This window comes from Hemitrygon akajei, chromosome 8, assembly GCF_048418815.1.
Source record: "Hemitrygon akajei chromosome 8, sHemAka1.3, whole genome shotgun sequence".
NCBI lineage: Eukaryota > Metazoa > Chordata > Chondrichthyes > Myliobatiformes > Dasyatidae > Hemitrygon > Hemitrygon akajei.
The window spans coordinates 135,875,724-135,903,319 of record NC_133131.1 but is presented as its reverse complement, the minus strand read 5'-3'; the positions used below and the strand labels follow the sequence as shown (position 1 = coordinate 135,903,319).

Genomic DNA, 27,596 nt, shown 5'->3' with positions numbered 1-27,596 from the left:
ATACAGTAAAGGAGGAGTCAGTACACAGCCCTGAGGGGCTTCTGTATTGAGAGTCTGAGGGTTGGAGGTGAGGGAGCCCACTCTTACAACCTGCTGGTGATCTGACAGGAAGTTCAGGATCCAGCTGCACGAGGCAGGGTCAAGGCCAAGGTCACTGAGCTTCCTATCAAGCCTGGATGGAAGTATGGTGTTGAATACTGAACTTTAGTCCAAGAACAGTATCGTTCGTCTCCAGATATATATTATAAAATATTGTTCAATCTATTCCTTTTATACTTTTATAAGTCTGCTTAATTCCACTTAAACTGCTTTTATATATGATTGAAGATCAGACACATTTAAATGCAATTAAATTTCCTTTGGTGATAGTGAACTGTCAAAGACCACCAGTTAGTAACACAAGAGACTGAAAATGATCGAATGTAGGTTTTTTTTTGTCTCCACAAATGTTATAAAAAGTAGAAAATCTTCAGGAACACAGAAGTGATGCCACAGTGGAGCCTCAAATTCTACCCCTTGTATACGGATAACCATTTCCTGACTTGTTAAATCTGTATTTTGTTTAGCTGAAGGTTTACAGGTTTAAACATTAAAGCCTCATATTAGAATTGCAAATGTTTTTATTAAAGGAGGAACAGTATGGCTTGGTATGCAATCAAAATAAGAGTGCTTAGAGCTACTGAAAGTATTTTTCATACATATCGTCATGTATGGAAAATAGTCACCTCTAACCACTCACTTTTGGATTGGTTGGCATTGTGTCAAATCAAAATGGCCAATGCAGTTATCTCATCTGCCTGCCTCTCAAAGGCCAATCAGTAAGATCTCTGGTAACTCCCTTTTGGTCAAGGTCGACCACAGATGTTGTGTCCCAGGCAACGCTGTCTGCGTTGTTCGTGCAGCAGTATCTGTGGCTGACGAGACCAATGCGAGGGTTGGAATCAGAAGACTATGAAACAGCTCTGTGGAGTTAGAGGTCGTTGGAAGGCAGATTTTTTAGTTTAGGGGTAGCCCAGTAAGATCAACTTCGAAGAATGAGAAGCAGGTGAAGTGGTGAATGCTGTTCCCAAGGTTGATGCTGGCTCAGCAGTCATAACAAGAAAAAAACATCTGGTCTGTTTTACTGTTGCTTGGGCTCCATGTGCTAACAAAACTTTGCAATACATTTATCTTTTGTACTCTCCATTTGTTTTCAAATTTGTGAAACATCAGATACCCTTCTTTTTCCACCTTAGCCATTCAAATCGAACGTACTTTCCCATCAAGCACCATTTCAAATCCTTCTCTGTTTTTTATTTTGTTGTACAAGTAGTCAGATAGGTCCAAGCACTTGTCAATCTGTGCCTCAAAACCCAAGGTACCCTGGAAAACAAAAAATGAAGATTCAAGGGAGACTGAAGACACTGCAAATCTGAAGCAACATAAAAAAAATGCTGAAGGAACTCAGCAGGTCAGTCAGCACCTATAGGGGGAAAAGAATTATTGATGTTTTGGGCTGAGGCTCCTTATCAGGATTAGGGAAGGGTCTCAACCCGAATCATCAACTATTAATTTCCCTCCATAGTTGTTGTCTGACATGTTGAGTTCCTCCATCATTTTTTTGCTGCTGCAACAAAAATTGAAATAAACTTTTCCATCAGTTAGCTATGATGTGAACATATCTTCATATTTTTGGAAGTTATCTGCTAATCTCACCCTGAAAAAGTAACACAGAAGGCAGGTCCAGAAGTTTTACAGACATCTCACCTATTCTAACCAATTCTTATACAGCCCTTTGCTATAGTAATCCCAGAATAAACAATGGATACTCTCCAGAGCTGAAATCAATTCAACAGAATTACTTCAGCCCAGAAAATCACATTGATTTTGTCACAACATCACATCCGTTCTGTCTAAATCTATTAAAGCACCTTGATGAATCATAAACCTCTCACCTATTATGCATGCTTTGATCTGAAGGTGCTAGAAGCTATTTGAAATTAAGTGTTCAAGTGCAGCCATTAGGCCTTTGACATAGTGTAGGCAGGGGTAATTTAGACAGCTGTTACATTTATGCAAATTAACATAGTTAATCCGTTTATCAGTGATGAATCAGGACTCCAATGCCCTTTATACTCATGTTCAGTACATAAAATGTAGTTGCAAACTCTGAAAGAAAAACAGAACTTCATTCTGAATTGTATTAGTATTAATCTCAAAAAGCAACTGAGTACCGTTTTCTTCTCATTATTTATCTTTTTTCTTCAACATTTGGTAAGAATATACTGGTAAATTTAGCCTGAATTACCTACTCTCTTAGTAAGTTACCCTTCTCGCTCTGAGACATCAGAAGAATGGAATGATAACCCATATCATTGCCAACAAATGCCCTGTCATTTGACACACAGTCTGCTTTTACAGACATTTGGTGTGTAAGGTAAAGATTAAGAGTTCAGGTTTGCTCACTGAAAGTGATTATTATGTGAGAGTGCTGGATATAACGATAAAGCAGGTACTCGAAGGAGTGGAATTGATGGGTAAATCCACTGTGGGTGACCAAAATTGGTGACCTTAAGTGACCGAGATGGAATTAAAGCATATTACTTGTTTCTGAGGCTATGTCCACACTAGACCATATAATTTTGAAAATGCCGGTTTTGCATAAAAACGATAGGCGTCCACACTAAGCGTTTTTGAAAATACTTTTGTCCATATTAAAATGGATATTTCGGCGAATCTCCTCCTACTGGGCATGCGCAGGACACATCTACCAAAAACAATGAAATGGCGTGCTGCCGTCACCATTTGTTCTGGCATGTCATGACAGTGTTTCTAGAAATCTCCAGTTACCCTGTCCACACTGCTCCAGCCAATTGGTGTTTTCAAATTTAAACACTCTGGAGGGCGTTTTAGAAAAGTTCTGTTTTTGGGGGAGGAAAATGTCGTTTTAGTGTGGACGGAGGGTCAAAACCAAGAGAAAAAGCTTTTGTTATGGATTTATCTGGTCTAGTGTGGATGTAGCCTGACTGTCCTTCACTTCCTGTATTTCTGGACAAAAATTCCTGCTTGGATTGGTAGAAGTTGCTATGGTTTCTTTCACACATTCCTCAAGAGAGTTACTCTCTTTGTAAATTGATATTGTAAACTGTAGTGACTATTAGCACTGTATCACGCTGTGACACAGCTAGAGAGGGATGAAGAGGTGAGATTAAACAAGGTAATGTGGTTTTAGAATCAGATGATGCTTCTTTGTCAGTGTTATATGTTGATAATACCCACGATGTGTGACATGCTCAGCAGGTCAGACTTTACTGATTGCATTAAAAAAACAGAATCAAAAACCACAGGATTGGCAGAGATGGTCATTTTACATAATTAAAGAACAGGCCCTTCTGACACAACGAGTTGCACTGCCCAGCAACCCACCTATATAACCTAATCACGGGATAATTTACAATGTCCATATAACCCACTAACCACTACATCTTTGGACTGAGGGAGGAAACCAGAGCACCCTGAGGTCACAGGGAGAGTGTACAAACACTTTACCGATGGTGCTGGAACTGAGCTCCAAACTGTGAAACACCCTGGTCTGTAATCGCATCGTGCTAACTGCTCCGTCACCATGGTGTGTTCTATGCTTAGAACATAGAACAGTACAGTTCAGGCTCTTTGGCCCCTGATGTTGTCCTGACCAGTTAACCTAGCCTATGACCCTTCCTTCCTACATAGTCCTCAAGTTATTTTTTTATTAGCCATGTGCCTACCCAGAGATCTTAAATGCCCCTAATGTATCTGCTCTACCACTACCTCTGGCAGGGCATTCCACACACCTGCCATACTTACTATATAAAATATACCTCTGATGTCCTGCCTATACTTTTCTCCACCTGAAAATTATAACCCTTGGTATTAGCCACTTCCATCTTGGGAAAAAGTCTCTGGTTATCCGGTCGATCTATGCCTCTTATCATCTTATCCACCTCTATTAAGTCACCTTTCATCTCTCTTTGCTCCAAAGAGAAATGCCCTAGGTCACTCAAGCTTTTCTTATAAGACATGCTCTCTAAAATGTCTCTAATGTTTCCTCAATGAAAACTCTCTAAGCTGCTCATAAAGAAACCAATAAAAGATGCAGATCACACATTGAAATGCTTACCTTAGCTCTCCACATCAGCCACAATTTAAAAATATCCACATGTCGCCCACACTGCAATGCCTTATCTCCAGTGTCGTAGGACAGATCATAGTGTTTGTCAGGTTGGAAGAGGTAGCAGGCATTCATCTGATTACAGCTTTGCAACAGTCCCTGCATAAAGTTCAATCAAGTGTGAAGATAGGTCTAACAGGTTAAAGCTTGGAAAGTAAAATAAAATCCAAAAGTTGTTCATAAATACAGGTCTAAACAATAAAGGATTTTAAATGACAAGGTGTAATTGTGTTTGGAATTCACTAACTAATTAATTCAGAGGCTGTTGATTGCATTTTAAGGTCAGAAATGTGGAAGTTCATTGATTGCACAATGTTCAACTCTATAGTGGCTTTGCTACAATGCATGCACGCTGAAAACTGAATTTAAACAAAACTCAGACATTGAATCTTTTCAAGACTGTGATAGTATCAAGAGGAAATTAAAAAAATAAGAAAAGGAAAAGCAGATGGAGTGAGTTGTGGGAGGGGAAGGTGAAGATGGAAATAGCTGTCTCCACTTATACCATCCTTTCACTCCACCTTGCTCCATCTGCCTCTTTATTTTGTCTGGCTTCAACTTTCATTCACTATCTTCCAAGTCCCCCTACATCCTTCCCCTATCAGCTTGACCTGCTTATTATATTTCACCCTTCCACAGTCCCCTAATCACCTCAGTCTCCTGTCATACCACTCCCTCACTACTCTTTATACTGATTATCACTCCTCTTCAGTCTGAGACCCGATGCAGAGTTTTGATGCAAAATGTCAACAATTCCTTTCCCTTTACAGAAGCTGTCTGATTGAGCAGAATGCTTGTAGCTCTTCTCAAAGCTGATGCTCTCTAATGCAGGCAACATCCTGGTGAAACTCTTCTGCACCATCTCCAAAACCTTTACAACCTTCCTGTGATCCGATGATCAGAAAGGCAGACAAAACTTTCAAAAGTGACTTCACCTAAGTTTTATAAATTGACTTAACCTGTCAAATTTTATATCCAAAGCCCCAAACAATAAAATGAAAATATGCCATATGCTTTTTTTAATCATCCTATATCCTTGTGTTGCCACTGTAGGGAGCATGGATTTCCAGCCCAAGATATCTCTGTACATCAATGCTCTTAAGTGTCCTGCCATTTACTGCATAGAGTCATATAAAAGTATAGCACAGAAACAGGCCCTTTGGCCCATCTAGTTAATGCCAAACCATTTCAACTGCCTGCTCCCATTAACCTGCACCCGGATCATAGCCCGCCATACCCCTACCATCCACGTACCTATCCAAACTGCTCTTAAACGTTGAAATCAAAATTGCATCCACCACTTATACTGTCAGCGCATTGCACACTCTCACCACACTCCGACTGAAGAAGTTACCCTTCATGTTCCCCTTAAACGTTTCATCTTTTAGCCTTAAACCATGACATCTATTTGTAGTCTCACCTAACCTCATCAGAAAAAGCCTTCTTGCATTTACCCTACCTATAGTCTTCATACGTTTGTATACCTCTATCAAATCTCCCCTCAATCTTCTATGTTCTAGGGAATGAAGTTCTAAACTATTTAATCTTTCCTTATAACTCAGGTCCTCAGTCCCGGCAACATCTTTGTAAATTTTCTCTGTACTCTTTCAATCTTATTTACATCTTTCCTGTAGATAGGTTAAGAAAATTGCATACAATACCCTCATTCTTCTATACTCTAGAGAATAATGCCCTAACCTATTCAACTTTTCCTTATAATTCACGTCCTCAAGTCCTGGCAACATCTAAATAAACTTTCGTGCACTCTTTCCTGTAAGTAGGTGACCACAGCTGCCCAAAGTACTCCAAATTTGGCCTTACCAACATCTTATACATCTTCAACATAACATCTTAACTCCTACATTTAGTAATTTGATTTATGAAGGCCAAAAACCAATGTACCAAAAGCTTTCCTTAAGACCATATCTACCTGTGACGGCACTTTCAAAGAATTATGGACCTGTATTCCCAGATCCCTCTGTTCTACTGCACTTGTCAGTGCCCTACCACGCACCATGTAAGACCTACCCTGCTTGATCCTACCGAAGTGCAGCACCTCACACTTACCTACATTAAATTACACCTGAGATTTTATCGCTCAGTTTTCCAGCCAGTCCAGCTCCTGCAGTTTTTCTTGCTGTCCACTAAGCCACCAGTCTTGGTGTCATCTGCAAATTTGCTGATCAACTTCACTACATTATCATCTAGGCCATTGATTTAGATGACAAACAACAGTGGACCAAGCACCAATCCCTGCGACACATCACTAGTCACACGTCCCCACTCAAAGAAGCAACCCTCTACTTCCACTCTTTGGTTTCTCCCATGAAGCCAATGTGTAATCCAATTTACTACCTTGTCTTGAATGCCAAGCGACAGAACCTTCTTGACCAAACTCCCATGTGAGAACTTGCCAAAGGCCTTGATAAATACTTTCCTGTTACATTTGATCTCCAAAAATGCAACACCTTACACTTACTCCACCTACCAATTTTGGGCCTTATTTCCTACTCATCTATGTCCTGTTGTAACTTTCAACAACTTTACTCCTTATCCAAGACTCTGCAGTTTTTGTGTCAACTACAAAATTGATAACTAGCCCAACCACATTTTCATTGAAGTCATTTACATATATCACAATGGGGAGATGGAGAGCTGGAGTTGGGACACAGAGGTAGATATGTGATATCTCCTGTGGTCCCTTCTCTCTCTCCTTCCATTTCACATTTGATCCTTCCAGTTTTATCCCCTTTCTATAATTTCCCATCAGTTCCCTGGTTCTATCACATCTGAAATCCTGTCTGCCCACTACCCTGGACCCCCATCAATTTGCCTTTCACACCAACAGGTCAACAGAGGACGCCATCTCCCCGGCACCTCACTCTGCCCTGACCCACCTGGACAGCCCCAACTCTTATGTCAGAATGCTGATAATTGGCTCTAGTTTGGCATTCAATGCTGTGACCCCCTCCAAGCTGATCGACAAACTTCGCCAGCTTGGTATCAGGTCATCCCTCTGCAATTGGATCTTGGACTTTCTGACTAACAGATACCAATCTGTTAAGTTAGACAACCTCTCCTCCTCCACTCTCACCCTGAAAACCGGCGTGCCTCAAGGCTGTGTGCTGAGCCCTCTTCTGTACTCCCTTTTCACCTGTGACTGTGTTCCTGTACATGGTTCTAACTCCATAATCAAGTTCTCAGACGACATCATGGTGGTTGGCCTGATCAGAGGGGATGATGAGATGGCCTATAGGGATAAGGTCCAGCACCTGGCCCCATGGTGTGCCAACAACAACCTGGCCCTTAACACCTAGAAGACCAAGGAAATCATTGTGGACTTCAGGCATGCTAGGAGCCACACTCACATCCCCATCTACATCAATGGAGCTGTAGTGGAGCGTGTATCAAGCTTCAAATTCCTTGGTGTCCTCATTTTCGAGGATCTCACCTGGTCCCTGAACTCCTCCATCCTGATCAAAAAGGTGAAACAGTGCCTTTATTTCCTGCAGTGCATCAAGAAATCTCACCTCTGTCCTGGGATACTAACGGACTTTAACCGCCGTACCATTGACAGCATACTCACTAACTGCATCTCAGTGAGGTATGGCAATTGTCCCATATCGGACTGCAAAGCACTCCAGCGGGTGGTGAAAAATGCCCAGCGGATTATCGGCACCCAATTGCCCACCGTTGAGAACATCTACCATAAACGCTGCCTGGGCAGGGCGAAATGCATTATCAAGGATGCACCTCACCCTAACCATGGACTTTTTACTCCCCTCCCATCTGGTAGGCGCTACAGGAGCCTCTGCTCCCACATCAGCAGGCTCAGGAAGAGCTTCTTCTCTGAGGCTGTGACCCTGCTGAACCTCACATCACAGTGCTAAGCAGTATTGCACCCATATTGTACTGCCTCAGTACTTTTATATTGGTGTGCTGTAGCACTTACTTTTTATTTGCCGTTATTTTGTAAATAACACTATCCTTTTGCACTTCTGGTTAGACGCTAACTGCATTTCATTTGGCTTTGTATCTGTACTCGGCACAATGACAATAAAATTGAATCTAATCTACTCTAATCTAATCTAATCTAATTATTCACTTTTACCCTCTTCTCCTCATGGTTTGAACCACTCCCTATATTTCCTCCTCTATCTGACTTCATCTACTCTTCATCTCTCCCTTAATGGTTCCCATTATCACCTCCATTACTGATCAGATTTCAGAACTTTTGGTCTTTGTGTCCCCACCTACCACCCTCTGGCTTCTGTCTCCACCTTCATCCTTTCCTCTCCAACTTCATCCTCCCACCTTTTTTATTCTTCTTGTCTGCTTCCAATTATCCGTGACCTGCATTTTGCTCCTAACTCTGCCCTTCTTCTTCCACCTGGCTCCATCTGCCCATCGTTCTTCACCTCACTTCCATTCATCTACATCCTACTGGACCCCTTCCGTTTGTACCAGTTAATTTCACTCTCCACTCTCAGTCCTGACGCAGGGTCTCTACGTAAATCATTAACTGTTCCTTTCCCTCCACGGGTGCTGCTCAACTTGTTGAGTCTGGCAGCAATTTCTTTCATTTGAAGTTTGAAAGCAATTTCTCAATCAGCGCCAGTGGAGAAGACCAAGAAGGTACGGTCAAGAGGGGCAGAGAATGGCTTACAGGACTGCTTGGAGACGGTGGACTGGATCATCATCGAGTCTGAATGAATATGCCACAGTTGTCATGGACTTCATCAAAACCTGTGTGGATGAGTGTGTGTCTTCAAGAACATATCAGATATACCCAAATCAAAAGGAGAATTAGGAGATTCATAGTCTTTCTGTGTGGCATTCAGGGCTTGGTCTGTGGGATTCAAGACCAGTGATCCAGAAGTATACAAGGAGCACAGATATGAAGGGTGAAGCAACAATTATGATTGAGGTTAGAGCTGGAATCAGATGTATGTAAGTCCTCACAGGGTTTTCATACAAAGCAAGACCTAAGATCATGAATGGCAGTGATGCTCCACTCCCAGATGAGCTCAACCCATTTTAGGTAAACTTTGATAGGGGGAGTAACACTGCACCTCTGTGAATTCCTGCAGCATCTGGTGATATTGTGATCTTTATCTCAGTGGTCACTGTTAGAACATCCTTCAAGAGGGTAAACACTTGCAAGGCGTCAGGACCTAATGGTGTACCTGGTAAGGCACAAACAACCTATACAAAACAACTGGTGGGAGTGTTCAAGCACATCATCAATCTCTCAAAACTGCTTTCGGAGTTGCCATCTGCTTCAATGGAACAATCATACCTGTGCTCAATGTCCAGCAGGAAGAGTATCAACAACTATCATCCAGTGGCACTCACATCTACGATGATGAAGTGCTGTGAGAGATTGGTCATGGCTAGAATCAACTCCTGCCCAGGCAAGAACCTGGACCCACTGCAATTTGTCTATCACCAGAATAGGTCTACAGCAGATGCAGTCTCATTGGCTCTCCACTTGGCCTTAGATCATCTGGATAACAGTAACACTTATGTCAGACTGCTATTTATTAACCACATCTCAGTGTTCAACACAATCAAACTCTCAGTTCTAATCAAAAAATTCCAAAACCTCGGCCTCTGTACCTCCCTCTGCCACTGGATCCTTGACTTCCTCCCCGGGAGACTACAATCTGTATGGATCAGAAATAACACCTCCTCCTCACTGACAATCAACACTGGTGCATCTCAAGGATGTGTGCTTAGCCCACTGATCTACTCTCTCTGCGCCCATGACTGTGTGGCTCGGCACAACTCAAACACCATCTATAAAGTTGCTGATGACGCTATTGTTGGCAGAATCAGATAGTGTCAAGGAAGCATACAGCAGTGAGACAACCACTTGGTTGAGTGGTGTTGCAGCAACAAGCTTGCACTCAACGTAAGTAACACCAAGGATTTGATTGTGGACTTCAGAAAGGGGAAGTTGAGAGAATACACACTAGTCCACATTAAGGGATCAATGGTGGAAAGGGTGGGAAGTTTCAAATTCCTGCATTTCAACATCTCTGAGGATCTATACAATTGATGCAATTACAAGGAGGGTACAACAGTGGTTATTTACATTAGGAGTTTGAGGAAAATTGGTATGTCACCAATGCACTCACAGATTTATATATATGTACAGTGAAGAGCACTCTAACTGGTTGCATCACCGTCTGGCATGGAGGGGCCACTGCATAGGACTGGAAAAAGCTGCAGGAAGTTGCAAACTCAGCCAGCTCCATTGTGGGCACCAACCTCCCCAGCATTCAGGATACATTCAAATAGTGGTACCTTAAAAAGGTGGCATCAATCATTAATGTCCCCCATCACCCAGGATATGCCCTCTTCTCAGTGCCACTTTCAAGGAGGAGGTATAGGAGCCTGAAGACACACACTGAGTGTGTCAGAGACAGCTTCTTCCCCTCCGCCATCAGATTTCTGAATGGACAGTGAACCCATGAACTCTTTCCCTTTTTTCGCATTTAAAAAAAATATATGCTTACTGTAATGTATAGTTTTTATTACTATGCATTGCAATGTACTACTGCAGCAAAACAAAATATTTCACGACATGTGCCACTGATATTAAACCTGATTCTGTTTCTGAGTGGAAGTGTAGGATCACAGAGTTGTACAGCTTGGGAACGGGCCCTTCCCCAGCATGTCTGTGCTGACAAGGATCCCAACTGATGCTTCTCTGATTTACTCACACTTGGCCTGCATCCCTCTATTCTCTTCCTATTCAAGTAACTGTCCAAATGCCTGTTAAACATCATGCATATGGTCTACTCCTGTTCCAATGTCTTATCTTCACAAATCTGTGGCACATAAGTCTTCTCCATTGAAGTACGAGTGAAAATTCTTAGGGTAATCTTTAAAGTCAGAGTACCTAAAAATAACACATCTGATCCCCAACAGGAATCGACTAAGCTTGTTAATGTGCTAGCCATATGGGACCTTTATCTTCGTGGAGAATCTACGCAAAAGAAGTGTATGGTAATTCTGAAAATCCAACTCAGTGCATGTGTGTGAAATAATGCAAAAGGAGCAAAGTTTAACAGTGATCTGAATCATGACTGAGGATAACTGGATGGATTGGGATTTGGGTCACGGATGAACTGCAGCAGCAAAATGGAATGTAAAATGGCAAGAAAGGAAGAAGATGGAATTACGGTGAAAGAGAAAGAGTGCTTAAGAAATCAGGAGGTAAAGAAATGTGTGATAACAATTGGAAAGCAAGAAAAAATACCAGATAACCACATGAAGAAAATTGAGTTGCATATCATAAAAAGGATAATGAATTTTAAAATTTGAACAGATTGAAATTTTTTGGGAGTAATTGAACCAAGTGAACTAAGAACCCAGCCTGCTACAGAATATCTTGATTTTTACAATTTAAGATTTATAAGAAACAAATCTGTGTATTAAAAACAATCCTAACTCTCACTTATTACCAACCAAAAATATCCTGATGTTTTACATGACAAAATCATCAGAACATTGGCTGATTAGATATTTGCATTAAAGAGCAGGTGTTCCCAATAAAGTGACCATTGACTGTATTTCTTCCTGTGTCACTGACTGCAGAACAAGGACAGAGAGCCCAGGTTCATTTTAAGATTAACAGCTAACTTGGGTATTTGCTGGTTAATGTTAGTGCTTCTACTGCCACTTTGGGAAGACACTTAATGACAACACGAAGCAAAAATTACATCAGGAAACATCATAGTCAGTATCTGTAAATGGGATTTAAAGAGATAGTGGCACTATTAATTCACTACCAATGAACCTGCATGAAAAAATGGTCCCTACCTCTTCTCTGACCAGTAGAGCTGAACACTGCAAGGGGACTCCCATCATCTTGTGTGGATTCCAAGTAACAGAGTTCGCCCTAGAAATAAAGATATCAACTGTATTTATGAAAAGGGACAATAAGTACCATTCAATCACCTTACTGCTGCCATTCTGAATTTGAAAAGTACATAATTAGCTGTTAGAAATTAAAGCAGGAGGAGCAGATTGGTGGTATCTCCCCTTTGAAGCTCTGAACACTCAAGACCTACCAGTACTGTATTAGGCCACCATGAAACTTATGACAGGAGTGAACAATAATACATAATTATAATTTTAAATCTGGTTGAAAATCTATTGTGAAGCCAAAAGTGGATTTTAACTCTTGTAATCTACTGGAAATTATGCAGTTAAAAAGCAGTGGAGGAGGACTTAACCACTTCTTTCCCACCTCACTGTCGTTGATACCCACCAAGGATCTGTAGTATTCAATCTTCAAGAAGGGCCCAGAGAGGAGCTAATAATTTGATTGTGGCTTGACAAAACATCTGTCGTTTCGGGCGAAGGGTCTCGGCCCAAAACGTTGACTGTCCTTCTTCCTATAGATGCTGCCTGGCCTGCTGTGTTCCACCAGCATTTTATGTGTGTTGCTTGAATTTCCAGCATCTGCAGATTTCCTCATGTTTGCAAAACATCTGTGTTTTTTTTTTCTACCCCTGTATGAGTAGCATATGAGTATGAGTATGGCCCCTGTATGAGTATGGCCAGCAATGGACATTTCGACTAGAGGTCTTAAAAGCAGACATCTGGCTCCCAGCAACATTTTGAGAACAGCATTTTGTTGTACCTCCAGCAATTAGAATAGGGAAGTTGTACCAAAGCCTTTTTCTATCTGGGATATCCAAAATAAAATCTAAACAGGCCTTGAATTTCTATAGACCTGACCCAACTTTTTTTTATATTCAACAGCTTCGCCAGGGGTTCCTTTAAACTGCCACCAAAATGAGAGATTGAGCATAAATCAGCAGCAGACTGTTGACAAGTTGTGTCACCAGGTCTGAGAAAGTGGCAATAGCATTCATTACCTCTCAGTTCCACTTAACTTCCAGCGATGTTTTCTAGACATCAGCAAACCACCACCCCAGGCTGCCTGAATTAAAATAAAACAGAGAGTTAAGCAAAGTAATGCCAACATTTCACAATAGTTTAATTCAAACAAAATCAACTGCCGATGGAGTTTGGATGCAGAGTTGTGATCAGAACCATTGGCAATTTGCTTCCTCCCACAGATTCTGCTGAGTCTGCTGAGGTCCTTCAGCCAGTTGTTGGTTAATGTGCCAAAGGGATGACGTGGATAATGGGCAGTGAGATCACTACTTAGCTAACTAACCAATAAAAGTCAAATCATGCAGATGCTGAAAATCTGAAAATAAAACACTATAAATTCTCAGCAGATTACATGGCATCTATGGTAGAAGAAATATAATTAATATTTGTGACTGTTGATTGAATGTTAACTCGGCTTCTTTCTTCACTGATTCTGTTTGACCTTGGTACTTCCAATTCTTCCTGCTTTATTTCATTATTTTGTTAACTTTTGCCATTGAGTTAAATAAATAAGAATATCTTCAAATGAGATACTATATTTTGAATCTTAATCAGAATTTTATGGAGATAGGTGGAGGCTGGGTGTGACACAACCTTTGCATCTACAATGTGAAGATGGTAAGGTTGCAGTTTAAAATATGAAAGTTGATGAAAGCTTTGGGAAGAGCTGTCTTCCTACTGGAATAAATGGGCAGGATTAGGATGTGAGAGGAAATGGCAAACGTGATCAGACACACTTACATCCACATGCATCCAGATCTTGTATTTCTGACATAAGTCGGCAATGGCAGCTAGAGGGTCAAAGGCACCGTACACTGTGGTGCCAGCCGTAGCATTCACAAAGAACGGAACAAAGCCCTGGACAGAACAGAAAAACCTGATCAGAAACTCACATGAGAAGGAAATATGAATATGTTATGTTGGTGCAAACGTATTCAGGAAATATGCAAACATGACGACATCTGCAGATGCTGGAAATTCAAGCAACACACACAAAATGCTGGTGGAACACTGCAGGCCAGGCAGAATCTATAAGGAGAAGCACTGTCGACGTTTCGGGCCGAGACCCCTCGTCAGGACTAACTGAAAGGAAAGATAGTAAGAGATTTGAAAGTAGGAGGGGGAGGGGAAAATGCGAAATGATAGGAGAAGACCGGAGGGGGTGGAGTGAAGCTGAGAGCCAGAAAGGTGATTGGCAAAAGGGATACAGAGCTGGAGAAGGGAAAGGATATCATTCTGATATGTCTATCCATGGCCTCCTCTACCGTCAAGATGAAGCTATACTGAGGTTGGAGGAACAACACCTTATATACCGGCTGGGTAGCCTTCAACCTGATGGCATGAATATTGACTTCGCTAACTTCTGTTAATGCCCCTCCTCCCCTTCTTACCCCCTCCCTGATATATTTAGTTTTTTTCCCTACTCCTTTTTTTCCCTTTCTTTCTGCCCATCACTCTGCCTGTTCTCCATCTCCCTCTGGTGCTCCCCTCCCCCTTTCTTTCTCTCTAGGCCTCCCATCCCATGATCCTTTTCCTTCTCCAACTCTGTATCCCTTTTGCCAATCACCTTTCTGGCTCTCAGCTTCACTCCACCCCCTCCGGTCTTCTCCTATCATTTCGCATTTTCCCCTCCCCCTCCTACTTTCAAATCTCTTACTATCTTTCCTTTCAGTTAGTCCTGACGAAGGGTCTTGGCCTGAAACGTTGACAGTGCTTCTCCTTATAGATGCTGCCTGGCCTGCTGTGTTCCACCAGCATTTTGTGCAGGAAATATGCATATGTTATGTTGGTACAATATTTAAAAGATAAAACTAGCTCAAATCCCATCATGTCATTTGTGAAATTTCAATTAGTTTAAATTCAGTTAGTTTTGATTTAAAAAAACCTGTCATAGTGATGAGGCCTGTAGCCATATGTGACTCCAGACCTGTGTAATTTCCACTCTTGCTTCCCCCTCCTTCCCCCCGTGTTTCATTTTTAAATGATCTAGCTAGCAACTCATACTGTAACCACTATGTTGAAATTGAAAAAGAATAAAACTGGATAGAGCTCTTATCAACGTCTTCAGCATTGAATGTGGAGAGCGTAAAGTCTTGCTCACAAATATCTTTGGATCTATGCCCAAAATGGACAACCTGACAGTGACATCAGCAGCTGATGTGCCAGAATCCTCTATCACAATTACACATTTAATAGGACCTTGATATGGAACCCACCCAATAATGTCTAATGACATTGGGTCATACTTAGGCAGCGAATTGTCTTCTTTCTCATCACTCACTCAGTTGATGAGCTAGTGTTTTTCCATGTTGAGCAACACTTGGAAGAAACACAGAACGTATTCTAGCTAGGTGACTAAAATGCCATCACCAAAAGTAGCTTTGCAACATCAGCACAGGCTGATACCTGAAGATTGGGTCTGCAATGGATAGTGAGTGAATCAACAAAAGGGATAAGCCTACTGAACCATCTCCTCACCATTTACATAATTGGTGCAAAATCCTTGTTAAGACAAGATCCCAGCTTCATACTGTGGACACCTTCCATCACGTTGTGTCACACTACAATCTGTGCCAATTGGGATATGCTCACAATAGATATGACAGCTCAAAGCTGGGCATTCATTGGCATTGTAGACCAGCAGCAGCAGGGATGAATTCCACCACAATCTGTATCCTCATGCTAGTATTATCTTTCACTCTACCATTACTATCAAACCAGGGGATTAAACCAGGATCAACGGGTGTAGAAGGGCCTACTGAGAGAAGTAACGCAGGACTACATACATTAGAACTAAATGATCCCTAAACCAATGGATTAGACTGAAGCTTTTTGCACTGGAGCAGTCAGCTTTTCCTTCTCCCACTTGGGATTGTTTCTGACCGGCCTCTCTCCAAGAGTAATGGTCATCTTGGAATTAAAGCTGCTGGCTGACAGAGAACAAATTTTAATATTGCATTTGTTATGGGTGTAAAACTCTTAAGTTTCTTTATGTTATTCCTTGTTTGCTTTACTTTGAGGTATACAAGATGTTAAGAGGCATAGATTAAGTTGATAGCCAGAGACTTTTTCCCAGAGTGGAAATGGCTAATATAAGGGGGCATAATTTTAAGGTAATTGGGGGAAAGTTTGGTGGGGGGATGTCAGAAGTAAGTTTTTCATACAGAGATTGGTCAACTCTTGGAATGTCTTGCCAGGGATGGTGATAGAGGCAGAAAAATAAAGAGGCATTAAGAAACTCTTAGTTAGGCACATGGATGATAGATAAATGGAGCACTATCCTAGAGTAGATTAAAAGGCTTGTACTGTGCTGTATCATTCTATGATCTATTATATCTCATTCTCTGTTGAATCTAAATCGTGGCTCAGATCTATTGGATTCAATCAACTGCTGGGATGTGACCAAGGATTGTAAGCACAGAAACAGGTCATTTGGCTTTCTGTTTGTTATGCCAGACATAAACCTATATCAATTGAACAAATTCCCAGCAAAAAGAGTTTATATTTACATCAATTGACACTTCAGAAATGTGGTGACTACGTATTAACATTTAGAGTAGAGAGTCTTAAATAATCAATTGCTCCTTTGGTCAAACAATGGTCTAGAAATTCTCTTATCCAGTATACTCTGGACAGAAATAGATTGTGTACACTCTGATTTATATCTTCCATGCACAGTAATAGATTGGGTACTCTCTGTGATTCATTTCTTCCATTCACATGTGGAATACATCAAAGAGCATTTAAAGCACCTTCTAATAAGATTTATTAAAACATAATTCAATATCATCACACTAAAGCACATTCCAAGACTAAGATCTGCCTTGTCATAAATTAAGAGGATCTATTGTTATCTAGTTCATTGCCATGGAGGCGGACATAGCCGGTATCTTGCAGGCATATTCTCAAGCAATCTTTCTTAATGTATGCCCACTTTCCTTGCCCTCATGTCAATGTTCTTGGAAGCACTAAACTCTCACTGACATCAGAACATGTGTCCAGTAAATCCAAAATGCAATTGACTGTTAGAACCTGATCAAATGTTTAAACTTTTCCATCACCCACAACACCTAACTGTGTTTATGAAATCTTCTGCCCCTCAACTGATTGTGCGTCTGACTTTCACAACCCTCAGTTATGTTCTATATTCAGAGCTTCTGACATTTGATTGTGTGCCTGAGTTCCCACCCATTTCCCTCCCCCCCCCCCCCCACAACCCATTATGGTATTTCTGGTTAAGCCTCACACTTCTGATCCCAAATGAAAAAAAAAACATTTTTATTTGCTTACTTCTGGATTGGGGAAATCATGCAAAATTTCTCTCAGGGAAATGCATGTGTGCCATTTGGAAATAAAGTAACTGATATGCTTCAGTGATGTTGATAATTTAAATTGTATAGTTTTGAGCTAACTATATACAACATATAGTTTGAAGTTAATGGTAATGTAAATAACATATAGGACTTAGAAGGGGTCTTTATTTTGATCCTTTCTCTTTATGAAATTTTTATTGAAAGCTTATATTAATAATCTGCCCCAGCGCTTTTACCATTCTCGAGAAAAATGTCAGGATTTACGTACATTCATTCATTCGCTCTGGTTTCCCTTTTCCCAAAAGTGGAAGCTGCTCTGACTTCCCACAATGTCTGAAAGCCCCATGCAGGAAAACGTAAAAACGTATCCAAGGCATTCCAGTTAAGATTTATAAAGATGGTTGTGACTGTCAGAGGTGGGTGTTGATGATTTTCCTCAGGAAGAATATGTCTCGTCGGTCAATAAAACCACTGCCCATCCTATTACCTGCTCACGCTGAACTGGATAGCCATGGTCTGTCAGTCTCACTGGGTGGAAGGCTGGAGTTTTCCAAAGGGTAGGGGAAGTTTGTAGACCTGGATCATAAGATTTGGGTTGTAAATCTACTGGGATCAAGGAGAGGATGACCAGTGGCAAGGGAGCAATCAATGGAGAGTGAGGGGTGAGGTGGAGCAGGGAGTGGGAGAAGGAAAAGAGAGTGAATCAAATTTTTGTAGGTGCGGAGCAGCAAGGGGGTACTGAAGGGATTGAAGGTTGAGAGAGAGGGGGCTTGAGGCATATTTGTACTCTTCTGAATGTGTGTGGATAGATGATGAGGCTATGCTTAAGTTCAAACTACAGAAACTGGTCTTCTATATCCTTATACCTGCCATAATTTGAATAGGGCCTTGCCCTGCTGTATCCATGTGGCAGCTAGCGTGCAACAATTACCCCATGTTTGAAGAAGTTACAGGTATGTACTTTCCACTTTTCATTGTAGGGGAAGCAATTCATCCTTGATCTCAAGGTGCTGCCTATTGGACAGATAACACAGCAGTATAAACCAGTCCCAGAAAGTGAATGCTAATATCTACTCATTAAAGCTATCTGGGTTGTTGAATTTTTATCCCAATCTCAATATTCACTCCTTAATCCTTGACTATATGTTATGTCCTCTGTAAATATAGCTGACAGCTGACAGCTGAGTGCCCTGTACTGTCTTAACATCCACAGGAAGCTCATGCCTAATTTATAAATGTGCTTAGGAAACACGCAATAGTTTTAATTGGGATTTTATTTAATTCAAAACATGAACTGACCTTTTGCTTAGCTTCAAGTATTCTTCTCTCAAGGTCTGATGGTATTATTTTCCCTCTGAAAATTTAGAAAAGCACAGTCACAACTTGAAATGTTGCTGCAATTCTGTAAATGGTGTTTAGCATTTTTGCATTTGATGTGAAAACAAGCCAAGTGCTAACAGTGTGCAGCAGAGAAAGCGGCTTTTTAACCCATTGCAAAATTAATGGACTTGCTGTGGGCGTTATACCACATACATCTTGACTGTACCACGCAGGCAAAAAAATTACTACTTCACTTTAGAAAGGGTGAATGAGGTGAAGGAAATTATTCAGAGTGTCAGTTAATTATGCCTGAAAATACTGAAAACAAATTAGCAGTGATTCAAAACATTCACAGGGATAGAAGGTTAGAGAGCATGCTGTCAGGATCAAGGTCACGCTTCAGAGTTAGTGCCTGGTTTCTGATGGATAATATAGATTGTGCTATATACTATATATAGTCTACAAATATAATATATATATTGTAGTATATTATATCTAGTAGGCAGGTAACTGATGTCCTCATTTCTGAACAACCATAGGACACTGTTTTCAAGGATTGGGGATTATTTATCTATTGAGGAGCTCATTTGTTTTTCCAACAGAGATTGCATGATGGAAAATAATTTATCCCAACTGTGAGTGGCTAGGAAATTGATAATTATTCCATTGGCCATGTTTCCATCCACATTCTTAGCCATTGCGCAGAGTTGGAACAATGTACGTGTGACAATAACCCTTAATTCCCCTACTATGTAAAAATCTATCTAACTGTATCTTAAATATATTTAGTGAAGAAGCCTCAACTGCTTCCCTGGGCAGAGAATTCCACAGATTCACCACTTTCTGGGGGGGGGGGGGGAGGCTTTGGACACAAGGAATATATTTAGGATAGATCCTTCAACAGACATCCATTGTTTCAGATTTGTCATATGGAGATACTAGTCCAAACCTGAAGGCTTCATTATTTTTGGAATAAGTGTGTCTAAAATACTGACAGGGAATTATACAGTATTGAGGCATAACATTTTTATAAGATCTTAAATGGATTTCATTTATTTTATATTAAACTATTTATAAATTCCTCCAATCTTAACAAATGTAGTCTGAAGCACTTTAATGGGATAGGACCTGATAAATCTATTAAGCTATTTTAATTTACATGCAGCTGAACTAATTCTATAATACAATTTTGCCTCAGTTCAAGGAAGAATCACATGTTCTTTATGAACAAAAATTCTTCATTCTTATCAGCCTTGTTTATCATTTCCAGTTTGGATTTCAGTGACATTCTCCTTGCTGATACAGGCTTTCTCTGCTGATCTAGCTGCTTGTCTTCATATTTGTTTTTCATATCTCCCATGACTTCATTAGGTGCTTGTCCTTCCCAGTAGCATTTCCCTTTTGGAAATTTGCTAGTCAATTTGACAAAGTCTCAATTATCTCTCCTGGAGTGTGCCATTGTGCTCATTGCACAGTACATCCTAGTTCTTAAAAACAATAGGACCTTAACATTTTAAGTACAGGTTGAGTCAATTCACACTCACTAACTCCATCTAAAATACACTGCGATTATTACACTTCTCAAATACACACCTCCAATATCTGGAGCTAACTGGCTTTTTGTATAAAGAATTTGAAAATAAAGGACCCTTGTCTATGACCTGTTGTGGGATTTGAAATGCCCTTTCTCTCTGAAGAGATGCAATCCAACCTTGTGAATTGCGATAGATTTACAGGCAGCTGCAGCAAGTAGTTAAGACAAATTATATATCTTGTCCTTTGTGCAAAGGCATTGGAGTTTTGAACAGGAAAGCTTTTCTAATTGTACAGGTTGCTAGTGAGTTTTGGTCACTTTACTTAAAAAAAGGACACAATTGAATTGGAGACAGTGCAAAGGAAATGCACGAAGTTAATTACTGGGATAGAGACACAAGTGATAACAGATAGTGGAATCTGGACCTTGCAGAGGCAAGACTACAGCATTCAGACTTATACCTTCCCTGCACATGACTCCACTAACAAACACCAGGACATTATCTCCCACTCTACTATTGATGTCATTGCATCAGCAAATCTCCATACCACAGTCTTCAACATGATAGTGTACGAAACCTGCTCTACCCTGCTTTATCTCTTACCTAAGATCCACCTAGAAAACTTCTCTGGTACACCAAATGTTCCTGCCTGGTCTTACCCCACAACATTTATCCTTTCCTACCTGTACATTAACCTTTCTCCTCTTGTCTGCATCCTTCACCCCCACATCCAGGTCATTTCTCATGCCCTCAACTATCAGAATCAGGGTTAATATTACTGGCATATCTTGTGAATTTTGTTGTTTTGCAGAAGTAGTACATTGTAATACATAACAATAAAATTACTATAAATTAAAATAAGAAATATATATAGGCAAAAAAAGAAAATATTGAGGTAAGGTTCATGAATTCATTGTCCATTCAGAAATCTGATGGTAGAGAGGAAGAAGCAGTTTGTGAAACATTGAGTGTCTGTCTTTAGACTCCTGTACCTCCTCCTTGATGGTAGCAAAATGTAGAGAGCATGTCCTGGGTGGTGGGGGGTTCTTAATGATAGATGCTGCATTTTTGATGCATCATCTTTTGAAGGTGTTCTTGATGCTGGGTGGGCTAGTGCCCATGATGGAGCTGGCTAGTTTACAACTTTCTAAGGTTTTTCCGATCCTATGCAGTAGCCCATCTATACCAGGTGGAGATGGAACTAGTTAGAATGCTCTCTACAGTACATCTGTAGAAAATTGAGAGTGTCTTTGGTGACATATCAAGTCTCCTCAGACTCCTAATAAAATATAACCACAGTTGTGCCTTCTTTGTGTTTGTATCAGTATGCTAGTCCCAAGATAGATCTTCAGAGATGTTGACACACGGGTAATTGAAACTGCTCACCCTTTATATTGACAATTCCTTGAAGACTGGTGTGTGTTCCCTTAGCTTCCCCTTCCTGAAGTCCACAATAAATTCTTTGGTCTTACTGACACTGAGTGCTATGTTGTTGTTGCTATACCACTCAACCAGCTGATCTATCTCACGCCTGTATGCCTCCTCATCACCACCTGAAATTCTGCCAACAATAGTTGTGTCAGCAGATTTATAGGTGGAATTTGAACTGTGTCTAGCCACACAGTTGTGGCTGTCGAGAGCAGATCAGAGGGTTAAGTATACATCCTTGAGGTGCGCCAGCAAGGAGGAGAGGTTATTTCCAATACACACTGACTGTGGACTCCTGGTGAGGAAGTCAAAGGGAGGTACAGAGGCCCATGTTCAGGAGCTTAATGATTAGTACGATAGTGTTGAATTTTGAGCTCTAATCAATAAACAGCAGCCTGACATAGATATTGCTATTTCCCAAGTGATTGAAGGCCAAATGGAGAGCCAGTGAGATTGCATCCACAGAAGACCTATTATGGAAATAGGCAAATTGCAGTGGGTCTAGGTCCTTGCTTAGGCAGGAGTTGATTCTGGCTATAAGCACTTCATCACAGTAGGTGTGAGTGCAACTGGGCAATAGTCATTGAGGCAACTCTCCCTGCTCTTCAAAGTTCAAAGTTCAAAGTGTTATGCCCTCGGCCCCCTCCTTTGTGAGAATCGCAAGAGCCTTAGTCGAGGGGGGGTCAACTGACCCAAGAGAGAAAGAGACGTGCTGAATAGACACAGGAAAATGGGAGAGAGAGAGAGAGACGTGCGGAAGACCACGTTCTCCCAAGGAGCAGAATAAAGGCGACATTGACTATTGTCTCATGGAGACCACGTGAAAAGCCCTCGGGCAAAGTGGGCTGGTTGAGAGAAAGATCGCATTACCTGCAACCTGATTGACACCTGCGATCCCGTGAAGAAGTATAAAGGAGGGTCTGAGGGGGGGGAAACCCTCAGACGCACCAAGGAAGCACGATACCGATTCCCGTGGGAGCAGGAAGCCATTTTGAAGGAAGCCACGTGCGTTAGATTCCAAATGTTGAATCTGTGGCTAGAACCAACGGAAGACTGCTTTTAAATAACAACGGGGAAGCCTACTCCCCTGATTCCAAGGATTTGCTCTGTAAAGACAACGGGCAAGTGTTTATCTTTTCTAAATCATCTCTCTCTCTCTACAACATGAAAACCCCAGCGGTTCCCAAAAGGGAAAAGCCTGCAAACTTCTGAGTGACTCTTTATATTTCAATTGGACTCAGTATTACCCCTAGACAACTGTAGAGCTTATTTCTGATTGATTATTATTACACCGGTGTTTTAGATTGAGTTATGACGATGTACATGATCTGAATGTTTTGTATTAACCATACGCTTGTGCCCTTTTTTTGAATAAAACGTTTGAAAATAGTAGCATCTGACTCAGCTGATCCCGCTATCTTTGCTGGTAAGTTACCTGGTTACGGGGCTACGTAACAAAAGTAAATTTATTATTAAAGTGCATATGTCACCATATACAACCCTAAGATTCATTTTCTTGCAGGCTTTCAAAGTATATACAAAGAAACACCTTAGAAACAATGAAAAACTGTGCACAAGATGTGCAGACAACCCAAGTGCAGAAGAAAAACATTTGTGCAAATACAAAAAGAAAAAAAAAAGAAAAATATCAAGAACATGAGATGAAGAGTCCTTAAAAATGAGTCCATAGGTTGTGTGAACAGTTTAGGGTGAGTGAAGTTGAATGAAGTTATCTCATCTGGTTCAGGAACCTGATAGTAGAGGGGTAATAACTGTTCCTTAACCTGGTGGTGTTGGTCCTGAGGCTCCCATACATTCTTCCTGATGAGAGAGCAGAGAGAAGAAAGCATTGGCTGGTGATGGGGATCCTTGATGATGGATGCTGCTTTCCTGTGTCAGTGTTCCTTTTAGATGTACTCAATGATGGGGAGGGCTTTACCTGTGATGGACCAGGCCATATCCACTACTTTTTGTAGACTTTTCCATTCAAGGGCATTGGTGCTTCTACATAAGGCCTTGAAGCAACCAGTCACTTTGCTCTCCACTACACATCTATAGAAGTTTGTCAGAATTTGACATTGAGGAACCACCTCTGATTCCCTGATGAGGACTGGCTCATGGACCTCAGCTTCACTCCTCCTGAAGTCATTAATCAGCTCCTTGGTCTTGCTGACATTGAGTGAGAGATTATTGTTATGGTACCACTCAGCCACCCTCTAAATGCTCATTTGTCACCACCTTTGAATCGACCAATGACAATGGTGACTTCAGTGAACTTAAAAATGGCATTGGAGCTGTGCTTAGTCTCACAGTCATAAGTATAAAGTGAGCAGAGTAGGGGGCGAAGCACACAGTCTTATGGTACACCTGTGCTAATGGAGATTGTGGAGGAGATGTTGTTGCCAATTCGAACTGACTGGGGTCTGCAAGTGAGGAAATCAAAGATCTAGTTGCACAAAGTGGTATTGAAGTCTATGTCCTGGAGACTCTTGGGCACTGGTAGAACTGTTGCCATTTTGAAGCAGGGAGGAAACTCCAACTGCAGCAGTGAGAGATTGAAGATGTTCTTGATTACTCCCCCCAGTTGATTGGCACAGGTTTTCAATGCCCTACAGGCACACCATCAAGACCTGATGGGTTGACTCTTTTTTGACAACTTCCAATTTCCTTATCCTGAATAGCTCATCTTTATCATGGACATCCAATCTCAATATACTTTCATCCCCTGGAATGTCCTCATACCCTCTGTTCTGTCTGGAACAAAGACCCAACAAGTTCACCTCTACAATCGCTCTCATCGACAGAGCAGAACTTGTTTTTTTTTTACTCTGAGCAACTTCTCTGTCCATTCTTTGCCTTTTAACAAATCAAAGGTGTACAGTAGTTATGAGCAATCTCATGGGCCTCAGAAAACAAACATCTATTTTTTTGCTGTGTATGTGGAATAGTTAATGTTCAAAACCTATTTGGTCACTCCTCTCTTTCCCTGCTACATTGTTAACTGAATTGGTGATACTTCCTGCATTTGTGCAGAACTCATTAATTCTATCATCTTTGTCACTGGATTATAGAATGGACACTTCTCTTCCTTTTCTTGATCTCTCTGACTCCATTTCAGGACACAAAGTGTCCACTAATATTGACTATAAACCTATGAACTCTCACTGCAACACTTCCTCCTATACTGTGTCCTGTAAGGATGCCATCCTCTTTCTGCATGGACTACAGCCATATGGTACAAATGCTGAAATTTCTTGTTTCAGTTAACTCTGTTCTTTTCTCATTTCTGTTATTCCACCCATGATCTCTCTTTATTTGCTCATCTTTTCCATCACCTCTTGTTACCAACACATCACCCTTCCCAGCTGGTTCCATCTGTCCATCATCCAGCTTCCCAGGTTTCTTCTCCCTAGGTTTACCTTTCCTATCCCGTCTCCCAGCTAGCTCAACCTGCCCATCATTCTTTCCTTATCTGTTTCTGCCTGTCACCTACTAGCCTCTAAGTCTGTCCCTCCCTCTCCTCTCACATTTAGCTCCATCTTCCATTCCTTCTTCTTCATTTTTCATGTGTCCACCTATTATCTGCCAGCTTCTGACTTGCTCCTCCCTCTCACAATATACTGGCTATCATCGTTCTACACTCAGTCCCGGTGCAAGGTCTCTGTCCAAAATGTCAGCCATCCTTTTGCCTCTACAGATGCTGCTTGACCTGCTGAGTTCTTCTAACAGTATATTAATTGCTGGGATGAGAGGATAAACAGGTTTGTCTCTATTCTTTGGAGTTTAGATGATCCTATTGAAACATGAACAATTTCAAGATGGCATGTCAGGTTTTACATCCAGATCTTTTTATTAGTGTAGAAGTCTTGAATGAAGCAATAGTGTTGAGAGGTTAGTCATTTTAAACTGAGGTACACATAGAAGTTTCTTCTCCCAGAGGGCAGTGAACCTTTAGAATTCTTTATCAGAGTATTGGAGACCAGATCATTTTAAGTTTCTAAATAGGAGTTAGATCAGGAAATTGAGGCTTATTGGGAATTAGTGGAGATGAGGAGATGATGCCAGGGCTGATAAGCCATGATTTTATTGAATGGTGCGACTGGTTAGAGGGGTCAAATAGCCTATTCCTGTTGCTAGTTTATGGTGCTCCTGAGTACTGAGTATTTACAACACTTTTAACATATACTTCAGTTTTATCAATACTCAATTTTTGTCTAAAAACACAGTGTTTACAATGAACTGAAAGCTATATTATCATTCCAAAAACATTTATATGAACAGCCAAAATGTCAAAATCAAGATATGACCCTGCCAATTGAAACATTGCCCTGAGTATCTGTTTGGTTTAGAAATTATTCATCATCTTCACTCTCGCCAGGCTTTCTGGGTCCAATGTTTATTATATTTGTAGAGTAAAATGGCTGTTCCAGTGAAGGTATTTCTACCAGTTAAGCTTGTTTCACTGTGCGTGGTGCCTTTGGAGCCCACCCAACATCTGTTTTTGCCTTGTGCAAGTTGGCCTTTTCCAGCTTTTAAAATTAGCTTTCTTGCAAGACTATATTCACAATCTTGTATCCCTAACCAACAAGCCAGCATCTGACTCAAGTTGGTTGCCATGGTGATTTGCAATGACAATTAATGAAATAAGAGTCATTATCTACAATTTTCATCCATTTTGAGATAATGACTCCCCTGTGACCAGTAGGTTCATACAGAACTACAGATTGTAGCACAGAATTTATCACAAGCCCCGTGTGTTTTTAGTCTTCATTCCTATTTATTAAACCCTACATTCTGCCGGCATTTTTTCATGTTATAGTATTTCATTTGCATTATGCTCATCTTAGGTTTTGTAAAGGCTAAAGAAGCTGGTGCTCACACATAGAAGTATGTGATTGATAGCTTGATGAGCCAAATACATCATAAAGGACAAAGGATCATCTGTCTTTCAAACAGAGATTGATAGGTCTCTCAGCACCTAGCAACAGAAAATGCAAGCGTTTTTTAAAACCAGAACTCTGATGCAAACATTCAAGCATCACAACTAGAGAGATCATCTTATATTTATGGAGTTAGATTGACTCATGACTTTGACAGAAGACCTTTGTGTACACCTTAATTATAAATGATTGACCCCTCCCTATTTTTCAGCTATATCTCTTTCTCTGTGAGCCCTCCAGTAATGAATGGTAATTTTGCGCTTAGCACAATGCTATTACAGCTATTGGAGTTTGGAGATAATTTCCAACGTCATCTGTAAGGAGTCGAGTCCTTATGCCCTTGACATGGAATGCGTGGGTTTTCTCCGGGTCCTCTAGTTTCCTCCCACAGTTCAAAGATGTATCGGTTAGTAGGTTAATTGGTCATTGTAAAATGTCCCGTAATTAGGGTAGGGTTTAATTGGGGGTTGTTGGTCGGCGTGGCTCGAAGGTTTGGAAAGGCCTATTCCATGCTGTATTTATAAATAAAATAGATAAATAATAATCTCAACATATGCCTTGTCAAATCCTCCTATGATCTTACACGTTTGAGTAAGGTTCCTCCTTATTCTAGTAAAAACCAAGGATCATAAGCCTAAAATGATCCTGGCCAAGTTATTGGTGAAAAGGGGAACTGATGAGCCTGAGAGACAGAATAAGTTTTCAGGGGTATAGGGAAATAAGGGGAAGGGAATGGAACTAATGAGTTTGCTCCCTGGGAGCCAGCATTAACCTAATGGTAAAAAATGTGTATGGAGTGCTTGCCTGTATCAGTTGAGGCATTGAGTTGAAGGGTTGGCAAGTTACTTTGCAGCTTTGTAAAACACTGGCTAGGCTGTATCGAGAGTTTTGCATTCACATCTGGCCACCCCATTAAAGGAAGGATGCGTAGGCTACGCAGAGGGTACAGTTGAGT

General features: G+C 40.9%; 1 protein-coding gene across 1 annotated transcript in view; it reads right to left on the bottom strand.

Moving 5' to 3' along the window:
* The window catches only part of gad2 (glutamate decarboxylase 2), a 114,450-nt gene that overhangs the window by 10,699 nt on the left and 76,155 nt on the right, over positions 1-27,596 (bottom strand). The window contains exons 9-14 of the mRNA XM_073054684.1: positions 18,718-18,772; positions 13,847-13,963; positions 13,084-13,148; positions 12,020-12,098; positions 4,139-4,288; positions 1,255-1,362 (exon numbers count right to left, since the gene is read on the bottom strand). Coding sequence (XP_072910785.1) covers positions 1,255-1,362; positions 4,139-4,288; positions 12,020-12,098; positions 13,084-13,148; positions 13,847-13,963; positions 18,718-18,772 — 574 coding nt within the window. The remainder of the gene's footprint in view (positions 1-1,254; positions 1,363-4,138; positions 4,289-12,019; positions 12,099-13,083; positions 13,149-13,846; positions 13,964-18,717; positions 18,773-27,596) is intronic.